Source organism: Mastigoproctus giganteus, chromosome 5 (assembly GCF_048544385.1).
Source record: "Mastigoproctus giganteus isolate SK-2022 chromosome 5, ASM4854438v1, whole genome shotgun sequence".
NCBI lineage: Eukaryota > Metazoa > Arthropoda > Arachnida > Uropygi > Thelyphonidae > Mastigoproctus > Mastigoproctus giganteus.
The window spans coordinates 170,785,343-170,797,898 of record NC_143579.1 but is presented as its reverse complement, the minus strand read 5'-3'; the positions used below and the strand labels follow the sequence as shown (position 1 = coordinate 170,797,898).

The following is a 12,556-nucleotide window of genomic DNA, read 5'->3' as shown; positions in this document are numbered from 1 at the left end:
AACATTGACAAATACAAAGTACTGCATATGGGTAGAAGTAACCCCAGAGAAATGTACCAACTATGTGGTACTACACTTAGAGTGGTAGAGAATGAAAAAGATCTGGTAGTAATTGTTCATATAAAACCGGTAGTGACACCAACAGTAACGAGGGAACGTGGAGTGATATCATATGGCAACTTTTACCAAGGATTGTAGATGGTCAGTTTGACTTCTACCTCCCAGAATATGTGGTGGCGTATGCACTGAGGTAGAGAGAATTTTACTATGGAGTTTTTGAATGCTGTTGGCAGTACATACCAGCCTTCAAGCGAGGACTGATTAGGTGATTCCTTTGTTTTCATTTAGTTTATTGAGAATTTTTACCCAACTTCGGGATTGACTCTAGCAAAAAACTGGTCATTGGTCAAGGCTATGATTCGTGATGTGATTTTTGTTTGTGTGGCTGAATTTGGGGCAAATTCAAGCAAAAAAAGTGTGGGTTTTTTGTTTGGTTATGTTGTGTGATAATGCGAGACAGTTTCAAGCAATAGAAGCCATTTTATTGGCAAAGTAAGGAGCAATAATTAAGTTTTGGAGTTTCAGGAAAATGCATTTTTTTGGACGTTTTGTAGGTATTTAAGAGAAATTTTATTGCAAACGCACATGACATGGCATCATCTGGATATGGGGGTTGGAAAAGCAGGGGTTTGGGGACTAGTGTTGTTTTCGTTTAGTTTTTTTGAGAAAAAAGGTTGTTTTTTGTTTAGTTTCTAGTGAAAAAAAGTTGGTTTTTACATGACCTCGGGAAGAATTCAAGCAAAAATCTGGTCATTGGCCACGTTTAAGACTCATGAGGTGATTTTTGTTTGCGTGAGTTGGGTGATATTACAGTAGTAACTCGGGACAGATTGAAGTGAGAGAAGCTATTTTGTTGCCAGAGTAAGGAAGGGTTATCAGATTTTGGAGTTTCAAGAAAGAGGATTTTTTTTTTTTTGGACATTTTGTGAATGTAGAAAGAGTAATTTCATTGTAATCGCAAGTGGCATCATTTGGTAATGGTGGGTTGCAAAAGCGGTGGTTTGGGGGCAGAAGCTGTGAATAATTTGTTTCAAAATGTATTTTTTTAAAACATTTTGTGGATTGGGAAAGAGCTGTTTCATGGGTGGAATCATTTCATTTTTCTATTTGTTTTTGTGAATTTTCAGCTGCGAAATAGCGTTTTGTCACATGACATCCAAGTGTGATGTGAAGGGGAATGTAGTGAGTGGGTGGAGTCAACTTGTCAATCACTGCTTTCCCAATGTTTTTCTCCCCCCCCCCATTTTGGAGGAGTACACTGTTCTGGAATATTACCAAAAATACAATTATAGTATACAATTATAAAAAAATTAAATCGAAAATTATTATCATTTCAACGATTTAGAAATCGTTTCCAAATTATTAAAACTTTGCATAATTGAAAATCCAAGATTATTAATGTGATAGGTTTGAATAAATACGGTAAATCGTCTCCAAATTGTTTACTTTTATCCGTTGATTATTCACTGGCATTTCTTGTTGAAAAGTACGATACACCTGCACTGCAATCACATTCTACAGAGCTGAAAGTTTGGGACCCACTGCTGACTGCGTGTAAGTCTATGCTTTTTTACTACTGTTGCCAGAAGCAATGCTTGCTTACCGTTTGGCAACACTGCTGCTACTCGAGTCGTGATATTATTATTAGCGTACGGTGCAAGGAAGCCTGAGGGTTATGCTGCACCAGCCAAATAAAAAAAAAAAAAATTCCCGAGTTACCCAGAGAGAGGGAGAGTCAGAAGTAGAAAGGAATCACCAAGAGAAGAATGATGATATCCAGCTCAGGACCCTTGGTGTGCCAAGCCCATACTCACCAGATGTGAGTCGCTAATTAAATATATGGCACAAATTCAAATGATTCATTAGACGTCGCTCAATAAAAAAATTAAAAACAATTTAATAACAGCAAATATAATAAAATTACAATAAACATAATTTCATGACATATTCTTAGGCGGGCCGTATATTATATATATTTTAAAAACGATTGTAGCCCGTCCCTGCTATATAGCTACATTATTCATAATCGCCATATAGTATAGCTACTATTTGGAGTCGTCATCGAACAATGATTTCCATAAGAAATTCGTATTCAGAAAAACTAAATCATTAATAGGGTAAACACACACACAATCGAAACAAATTTACTAACTCACCCCTCTGTTGATGCTATCAAATATATAATCAGTAGCTACATCACAACCACGTTCAACAAAAAATGCACCAGCAACTAAAGCTAAAACATATGTCGACGTGCGTCGAAACACACTACGATATAACGTTGAAATAAGCCCAGACATACTGCAACCAGCTAACACTGACCTAAGAAATTGTTTTTCAAAATAAGAAATGAATTATTCAGTCACAAAACCTCCGTTAGCTACGGTCGAAACTTTCTCGGCCCTGCAATTAGAGCAGTAAGGTAAGCCAAAACATTATGCCCAACTAACTAATACCTCCAATAGGCGGCGAAATTTAAAAATAAAAAATGGAATTAAAATTAATGTTAAATTACATTATTGTTATTATTATTATATACTAGTAGTAGTAATAGTAGCAGTAGTATTAGCCATATGGTGCAAGGAAGGATGAGACTTAGGCAGCAACTGCAAAAAAAAAAAAAAAAAAAATCCCGAGTTATCCTGACAGAGGGAGAAGTAGAAAGGAATCACCAAGAAAGAGAAGAATGATGATATCCAACTCAGGACCCTGGGTTTGAAAAGCCCATACTCACCAGATGTGAGCCACTGGAGATATGAATCGTTAAGATTTATAAAACTAAATTCTTATAACTTATTACTATTATTAATATATAAAAGAAACGAAATACTATTATATGTATAGTAATAAAATATAGTATCAGTATTAATACTATTACTATATACACAGTTCAGCCAAAACATTATGCCCAACTAATTAATATGATGTTGGTCCTCCTAGTGCAGCCAAAACAGTCCATACACGGCAAGACATGGACGCTACAAGATTTCTAATTGTGTCATGTGGTATCTGGTACGAACACTTAACCAGAAGATCCTGTAAGTTCCGTGGCTGAGACGCCGCAGATCGGAGTTGCTGTTCCAACACAAACCACAGATGTTCGACGGGATTGATGTCTGGGGAATTTGGAGGTAAGGGCAACCTGGAAGTCTTCCTCATGTTCCGCGAACCAGTCGCGAACAATCCTGTTCGGTGTGGCCTGGCGCATTATCCTGCTGAAAGACGGCACCGCCAGATGGGAAGAACGTTCCCATGAAAGGGGGTTCCTGCTCAGCAATGAAGTTTAGGTAGGTGGTAGACGTCAGAGTGCTCGGCACATTATTATTATTATTATTGCTCTTATATTATTTCTCCCTGATTGGGGATTCCACCTCGTGACGGATATTAATACCAAGTACACAAGGTGGTTGTTGTTATGTCTGGTGCTACTGTTGGTGGAGGAACTCTCTGACTAACCTACAGGTGTTCAGGATTGTGAATTTTTCTGGAGTTCCTTGTAGGTGTTCGCTGGGAGACCTATTGCTGCTAGGCTGTCATGTAGGGTTTTTTGCACCATACCTGTGGTTGACACGATGATCGGGATGGTCGGTACTTGCTACATGTGCCACATCTCTTTGATCTCCTGTCTTAGGTTCCTATACTTCCTGATTTTTCCCCATGGGTTTTCTGCAGGTTGCCAGTGTGGGTACCGCTATGTCAATCAGATAGGTAGTCTTTTCCTTCTTGTCCACAAGGGTTATGTCGGGTCTGTTGTGAGGGATTGTTCTATCTATTATTATTAATTGAACAATCCGTTATTTCCTCGCTAGGAAATAACGGATTATTCTATCCGTTATTTCCTAGCGAGGAAATATCAACCGATTTTTCCTCGCTAGCTTCTGATGTATTATCCTTGCTACCTGGTCGTGTCTATGAGTGTACTCAGTCTGGGTGATCAACTTGCACCCCGCGGTGATCTGTTGGATCGTTTCTGATGGCAGGCGGCATCGTCGACATGTATCATCGGACACTCCAGGCTCATTGGCGATGTGCTTTCTATAATTTCTGGTGTTGATTACCTCGTCTTGGATGGCAAGCATGAATCCTTCAGTCTCGGGGAGGAGCGTCCTGCTCGTTAGCCATGCATTGGAAGCACTTTTACCTATGAAATCTTGATGGAGATCAATGTAGTGTCTGACATAGAGTGAGTGTCTTTTCTGCCCATCTTTCTAGCTTCGTTTGTACTTCTTGGTTGAGGGGAGACTCCTTGCTTAGGTTGAGTGGGAGTATACCACTTGTCTATGGACACTGCTCAACGTGGACTAATGTTATTAGTGGAGTTCCTCAAGGTTCAGTGTTGGGTCCATTGTTGTTTTCGGTGTTTATGAATGATATTGATGATGGGATATCAAGTTTAATGTCTAAGTTTGCAGATGATACAAAGGTTGGCAGGGTCGTTAAGGACACTACTGACGCTATGCTGCTGCAACAGGATCTGGAAAGGTTGAACAGATGGGCTGAGAGGTGGCAAATGAAGTTTAACATTGACAAATGTAAAGTACTACATATGGGTAACAGTAACCCCAGAGCAATGTATCAACTCTGCGGTACTACACTGACAGTGGTGGAGAATGAAAAGGACTTGGGGGTAATTGTGCAGGCAGATATGAAGTTCTCTGAGCAGTGCAGACGAGCTGCAAGAGTAGCTCATGGTGTCTTGTCAATGATATACAGGAATTTTTCTAGCAGGGATAAGGAGGTGATTATTCCCTTGTATAAGGCAATGGTTAGGCCACATCTTGAGTACTGTATACAGGTCTGGAGGCCTCATTTCAAGAAGGATGTAGAGCTGCTGGAACGGGTACAGAGAAGGGCAACAAGATTAGTAAATGGAACTAAGGGTTGCTCTTACGAAGAAAGGCTTAAGTTTTGCAAATTACAGAGTCTGGAGACTAGGCACCGGCGAGGTGATCTGATAGAGGTGTATAAGGCTTTGAATGGTTTGAGCATGCTCAATGCCAATGGGATTCTTCATCTTTCTCAGAATAATCACCTCAGAGGGCATAAATTCAAATTGAGGAAGGACGGATGTCGGATAGATGTGCGGAAATTTTCCTTTGGCCAGCGGGTGGTTGGTTGGTGGAACCGACTTCCATCACTTGTTGTTGAAGCTGATAGCCTAAACAAATTTAAAGCTCAGCTGGACAGGTATTTCGAACGAACGGAGGGGTGAAATGGGAGAGGGTTGTTTTTTTTTTTTTTTTTTTTTTTTTTTGGCTGATGCTGAATAAGCTTGCTTTCTTGCATCATATGCCTCTACTAATGCTAATGCTAATGCTATCTTCCTTATGGCTTGATGGAGTGCTACTGCTGTGTGTTTCTGGAAGTAATCCTTCAGGTTAACTATCGCTGTCTTCTGTTGCCCAATGAGGTCTATCAGGCCCCTTCCTCCTTCTTCCCGGGCAATTGTTAGTCTTTCCACGGCAGATCTCTGTGGGCGTTGGCGGCTCTTGGTCATCATTGTCCTTGTCTTTCTCATGATATCCTCCAGCTCGGTATTAGTCCCCTCTATGACCTCGAAGGACAATGGGAGAATGTTAGTACTGGGACTGCATAGGTGTTGTTCCCTCCATTCAGCTTTGCTTTCAGCAGGTTTCTGAGCCTCTGAAATGGTATTTTTCGGTCAAGCAGGCCTTAATTTCTTTGTGCTGTAACTGCTGAGCCTTTTTTGTAGGCCTCTCCCTCTGGCATGGCTTCGATCTCTTTATCAGTCTGCAGTTGGTAGTTTCGCTTGACTAATTCCCTGGTGTAATCCGTGAGTCTTGCATTTGTCTACACCAAATTCCATCCTAATATCATTGCTGAATTCTTCGGTGATCTGGAGTAGTTTCTAAAGGTGCTTCTCGATTCCCACGTAGAGCTTGATGTCATCCATGTACATTAGGTGGGTGAGGATGTACAGGTTCTTCCTTCCTTCTTTGAGGTTATATCCAAACTTGCTACTGTTGAGCATGGTGGGTTAAGTGGGTTAAGTGCTAGACAGAACCACAATGGGCTAAAGTGTAAAGTGTTCATTGTCTAACGGCCGCAGCAGTTTCCCCCATCTCTGTGTTGTGTACTCTGTTTGTGAAACAAAGAACACTGTGAAGGCCAGAGATTTTAAAAAGTGTAAGGTACATGTTTATGTTGTGTAGTGTCATGTTGTGTTGTTCCTCTGACCTTTTAGCCGTTGGGCCCCTAGTGGGACCCCATTGCCACACTTATCCCCGAGGGGGCAGGTCAGTCATAGAGGAATCGCATTAGAAGTAAGTACTCTAGCAGGCCCTGCCACCTAATTTCATAAGATTTCAGTGGCAAGGGCCTAAAAAAACATAATAATAAAATAAATAAATAAATAAATAAAAATGAAAAAATAATAAATAAATAAATTAATAATAAATAAATAAATAATAAAAAATAAATAAATAGAAAAGATTAAATAAAATAATAATAATAAATAAATAAATAAATGATAAATAAATAAATAATAAAAAATAAATAAAAATAAATAAATAGAAAAGATTAAATAAAATAATAATAATAAAAACAGTAATAATAATAAATAAATAAATAAAGTAAAAAAAATAAAAAATAAAAATAATAATATTAATAAAAAAATGCATATTTAGTTAGAGTAAGGGTCAAGACTGAGGAAGGGGGAACAGATAGAAATGTGGGGATGTAGGAAAGGCAACCCCAGAAAGGTCAGTGGGGACTGGCCCCACCAAGAGAAAAAAAAAAAAGGGGGGGGGGGAGATACAGAAACCAGCCCCCTCCCTCTCCCTACCAGGAGAGGGGGGATTAAGTGGACCAAGTTAGGGTACCCGGTTCGGAACGCTAGTTTGCCAAGGTAAGCAGTTGACATCTAATGGCACGCCAGTGGCGTTGTGTCTTTATCTAGGAGATTGTCTTATTGGTCACATCCGTGAGAGTCAAGTCCAGAAGTATACGAACCTTTTGTCTTTCTTAGATTGTCTTAATTTGTGGGTTGTCTCTATTCAAAGGTTGTTACTTGGTAGTTATCTTTGGTGGGTGATATCTTTGGAGAATGTATGGTAGTTCACACCAATGATGGTAATGCTGGTCAGGTTTAGCTGCTTTGTTCCAGTACCATCAGGATCCCTGGGTTCATTTAGTAGAGGGTTATCACGTTGCTGCGATTAGTTGTCTTCTCCTCAAGAAAAGCTGCTGTGTGTAGTTGGTGCGAGCTTGATACTCTTCCTTAGTATCCGGTAGATGATTTTCTTTGCCTTTTGTGATAAGCTGGCAGCGGAGGTCATCGAAGAGGGGGCACTCGTGCATGAGGTGATCCCAGTCCTCATTTCCTCCACAGGAGCATGTTGGGTTCTCTTCTAGGCCAAAAGTTGTTAATTTTGCCTTTATTGAACCATGGCCAGAAGGCAAATATGAAGCATGCAGGCCTGGAGAAAACCATATTGGGAATTTTGGATAGACTCTGCTACCACAATTGGCTCAGGGCATCTCACTCAAAGATTCCACTCCTGATGGGGATTGGTCTGGTTGTGATGTTTTCGACCTTAATGGTGGTACTCCTTTTCGCCATCGTTTCTCCTAAGAAGTTTGTCACTATCGGATTGACTTTGTAAATTTTCAGCGCCTCTATTAGCTAGCTATGGGGCACGGAGTTGAAGGCCTTGCGGTAATCGATGTAGTCTGTGTACATGTTGCGGCGCTTCTTGTAGGCCTGCTCCATAACCTCAGCATCTATGGTTAATTGCTCCTTATATCCTTTGCTCAGCCGCTTGCATCCTTTCTGCTGTTCGGCCATTATATTTTGGCTCTCCAAGTGGTCTTATATCTTCCCTGTTATTCAGCTGGTCAGGATCTTGTACATTGTTAGGAGGCAGGTAATTGGCCTATATTTCGCCTGATGTCTTGTATCTTCGGCTTTAGGCTTCAGATATTGATTCCTTGAGTGAAAAACTTCGGGATTGTCTCTGGGTGCCTTATCATTCGGGTGAACTGCTCTGTCAGTGCTTATGTGTGCAGGTGAGTTTCTTGTACCAGAAGTTGTGTACGTTATCTATTCCTGGAGTTTGCCAGTTTTTCATTTCTTTCCGAATCTTCCACCCTCTCATTTCCTGTAGGTCCTTGGTTTTCTTGCATTCTAGGTCTATTCAGGTGGCTCGGCTGTTATGTTTTACTTCGCTGCTCCATATGTTTCCCCAGAAATCCTCAATCGTCTTCTTCTCAGGTTGTCCGTTCCTTGTTTTTCGTCGTCTCCGAGATTCCTGTAGAAACTTCTTTGGTCCTCATCGAATATTCGGTTGTTTATTTACCTCTGGGAGATCTCTTTATATCGGCATAGTCTGTTGGTTAGTGAAAGGAGGTTCTGCTTCAGTGTGTCCAAGTACTCTTCTATTCTCTGATTCTTTGTCTCATATTTGCTGTGGATGCTGTCTCTCTTGAGGATGCTCTTCACTTTTGCAATTAATTTCTTATTACTATTTCCCCGTTGTCACTGGGTCAATTGGCCTATCTTGACTCTTAATTCTTCTATTTTCTGTTGAAGTCTTCTTTCCCAAGTTAGTGTTTCCTTCTGTTTTCTGTTCTTCTGCTGGTCTCTCGCTTCTCTTCCATTAATCCTCGTGGCTCCTACTGCAGAACAATACACGGCTGTATTGATGGCCTCCAGTGTTGCACCATTGCTGTCGAGGTAATGCGGTATATGTGCAGATTCAGGTGGTCCGTGACTCTCCACAAGGTTCTGTTCGGCCTCTGCTTTGGTATCACGTGAGTCTTTGCGGGGTCCATTCCTCCGAATTCTGTTAGGGCCTTCTTCCACTCATCCTCTATTCTGGATATCATGACCTCATCTGTTTCCATTTCAGCTGCTGCGGGTTGTATTTCCTCTTTCTCTTTCTCATCTGGTTCGGGTATGGTATGTTCTTCCTCCTCTGGTTCCATATTCTTTATCCTTTGTAGTTGGTCGCACAGGTCCTTCTTGATTTTTTCCAAGATTGCAGGAGCTATTAGGTTCTTCGTGACAATAGTCCTTCTCTGGTCCGCTATTAGGTTCTTCGTGACGATAGTCCTTCTCTGGTCTGCTGTTAGGTTCTTCGTGATGATAGTCCTTCTCTGGTTGCTATTCGCTTCTCGGTGACCTGAATATCCGGGAATCGTTCCAGCCACATGGTATGTAGTCTTGCCCTGTAGGCTGTCATGTCGGTCTCCTACTTTGTTATTTTGTAGTATGTTTGCATGAAGTACATATTCATTTCGATTCACCACTTCTCCCTTCCTGGGTGGTCACTAGCGCAGTTGCTCAGGACGTACTTCCAGTTGGTGGAGCTGAATGGTCTCGCCTTTCTCTTGTGATATTTCGCAATACTGCCAGGAGCTCTTCAGAAGATGATCCCTACTGCTGGAACGAATGTACATCAGATTAACTCGTCTTGCCCAAATTCAAGAAGTCCCATCCCATTAACGACTACCATCGTTAATGGGACGGGACTTGTTCCATGAACGAGAACACTGTTTTGGACCTTCCTGATTTAGACTCTTTACAAACTGTGATATTATGCAGCTCTGCTGAATCAATTTCAAGCTGGACTGTCAATGACTACCATCGTTATTGGGATGGGACCACTGTTCCATGAATGACAACACTGTTTTGGATCTTCCTGATTTAGACTCTTTACAAATTGTAATATTATGCAGCTCTGCTGACCCAGTGACGAAATGGACAGAAGCCCTGAAACCGCCCCCAAGTCAGACTGGATAATATAACAATGTCCATATGGTGCAATGAAGCCTGAGGCTTATGCTGCACCAGCCAAAAAAATTTCAGAGTGATCCTGAGAGAGAGAGAGAGAGAGAGAGAGAGAAGGGAAACAACCGAGAAGAGAAGAATGATGATTTGGATGACTGGACCCAGAGTATCCAAGCAGAACATCGCCCAAAGTATAACACCGCTGCCACCAACTTGTTTTCAACCCATGGTGCATCCAGGCGCCATCATTTCCCCAGGTAAACGACACACATGTACGCGGCCGTCCAGATGGTGCAACAGGAAATGTGATTCATCGAACTAGACGACCTTCTTCCAATCACTCAAGGTTCAGTTTCGATGCTCACGTGTGCATTGTAGGCGCTGTCGCGGTGAACTGTGGTTAGCATGGGCGCGGGATCGGCCTGCGGTCTGCGGCAAAGATTTTAACAGATGCTGCACTTTTCTGACTCATCCTTTTTCAAGACTCTCTTGAACTAAATCCTTCCTCTGCTCATTGATACTGTTATCGAACAGAGACTTCTGATACCACTCCAAAATTCAGAATTATATCTAGAACTTGTTCCTGCCGATCATGATTGAATGACATTACTACTTCTGTTTGACAATACACCTTTTCTCTTTGTGGACCACTTTGGGCAGCACTGCATAAAGACGTGGTCAAGAAATGGATAAAGATTTTATTTTATTTTATTAATTTTTATTTTTATTATTTTTTTTAATTATTTATTATTTTTTTATTATTATTTATTTATTATTATTTTTTTATTTTATTTTATTTTTTTTCTTTATGCTATTCTCATCCTTATTTCTTCGTCTTCTGCTGTCCTGTCTCCTGGGAATGTGTGTGTGTGTGTGTGTGTGTGTGTGTGTGTGTGTGTGTGTGTGTGTGTGTGTGTGTGTGTGTGTGTGTGTGTGTTGGCACGGGTTTCTTTTGAATGGCTCCAAACCCTCTTTGGACATTCAGTTCGTGACTGTTGAGGTTGGCCATGGTTCTTGCGCAGTTGTGGCCTACCTCCCCGTGGTGTAGACGGACACTGGGCAGGCTTTCCAAGTGATCGCCTGCCTGGTGACAAAACGGCCAGAAACAACTAAACAACACACACATACTGCACGAACATAACGTTACACACATTTCTGGCCTGTTACAGTGATCTGTAACCATCACAGTGTACAAAGACGGAGTTGAACTTTATAGTGCTATTAATTTTTCTGATATTATTTCTGCTAATTTTTCGATAATTTCAACCGCTACGAGGTCAAAATCTGGGCATTTATTGTTTTTGGTTTTATTGTGGTGCTATTTCTAAGTCTTGTATAGTAAACAGAGGTTCAATATGGGCATTGTCATATTCAGTGTTTAATTTTATAATATCTAGCTGGATGGGGGAATGACACCCAGTTTCAATCTGAATAATAGTGTCCAGGGTGTTATTTACAGAGCCCTCCCAGCACAGGTTTCGGGTTTCATCTGGTTTGACAATAGTTTTTAAGACATCTCCACTTGGCAGCTTGTTGGTCATTATTCTGTAAACAACTCCCCACGGGTAGTTGTTTCCAGCAGTTACCACCGAGCGCTTCCAGCATTCCTTTTTCTTGTCTCTTGTTTCTTACGAAGTACCAAAAATATTTGGGACATCGATAGCATATGCCCCCTTGGTCAAGTACCTAAGAGTTATATGGATAAAAGGATGCCCTTTTTGCTTCACATACAGAAATTAAGAGATAAAGTGAGGATGATTTATTTAAAAATTTAGAAAGTCACACGGGTAGAATGGGGAGTGAAAGGCAATTCCTTAGACCTCCTCTATAAATGTATATCTGTACCGATTGTGACATGCATATGGGGCTTGGAAACATAGATCGACCAATAAACACCTTAAATGAAGTCTTATTTCAGCAGAGAGATTTGCCCTTCTGGCGGTGACGCGGTCCTGCAGAACCATTTCAAATGATGCTCAGGAAGTTATTGCGGAATGAGCCAATGTATCTGATTATACTTAAAAGGGCAATTGAATATGCGATTAAGAATAATAAGAGAATAGAACGTATGGGAATAAAATCTTGTTGAGAAGTGAAAAGAGAGTATGGAAGACACGATTTGAAAGTAGAAAAGAAAAGGTTACAGCAAGATATAAACTATATATGGCAGGAAAGATGTAGCGGTTCTCCTCAGGAGTGTGTTTCCTTTGCCTTTCTGCCTGGAGTGAAAACTATTAAAGGGATTTCATCTTGGTTTGGTCTAGGACTTTTCAAACAATGTTTCGCCCATAAATTAGTGTGTTTTTTTCCAGCAAACAGGCAAATCGACTAGCGAACAGCAAACAGGCAAATCGACACAGTGCATCCACCTCATTTAGTGGCCAAGATGGTCTAGCTCTTTGAAAATTTCTCCTCGTCTGGTGCACCCTTCTGAGTACAGTCAGTTCAGGGCACAACTAGGGGACTACCTGTTTCCTTGGTTTCTTCCGTGGGATAGACAAGTATGCTGATTTTATTAAAATGTTTGTCATAGTCAGTGCTTGCTCGTCCAGGCTACCGTTGCCTGATCTAGACCACTCATTTTCCTGTTTTTGCAGTCAGCTGCTGTATGTACTGCCAAAATCTGCCAGTTTGTCTTTTTAATGTTGTACCTTTTGATATCCAACAAGGAGTGTTGGGTTTTTTGTAATTGCCTGTTTAGTTTGAAGGTGATGATGGCTCTATGATCTGTTGTGGTCCAGACTG

General features: G+C 41.0%; 1 protein-coding gene across 1 annotated transcript in view; it reads right to left on the bottom strand.

Annotated features, from left to right (window-relative positions):
- The window catches only part of ox (ubiquinol-cytochrome C reductase complex subunit oxen), a 23,376-nt gene extending 20,871 nt beyond the window's left edge, over window positions 1–2,505 (bottom strand). The window contains exon 1 of the mRNA XM_090373517.1: window positions 2,217–2,505. Within this exon, the coding sequence (XP_090229643.1) occupies window positions 2,217–2,360 (144 nt within the window). The 5' untranslated portion in view covers window positions 2,361–2,505. The remainder of the gene's footprint in view (window positions 1–2,216) is intronic.
- Between the last annotated feature and the right edge of the window lie 10,051 nt (window positions 2,506–12,556).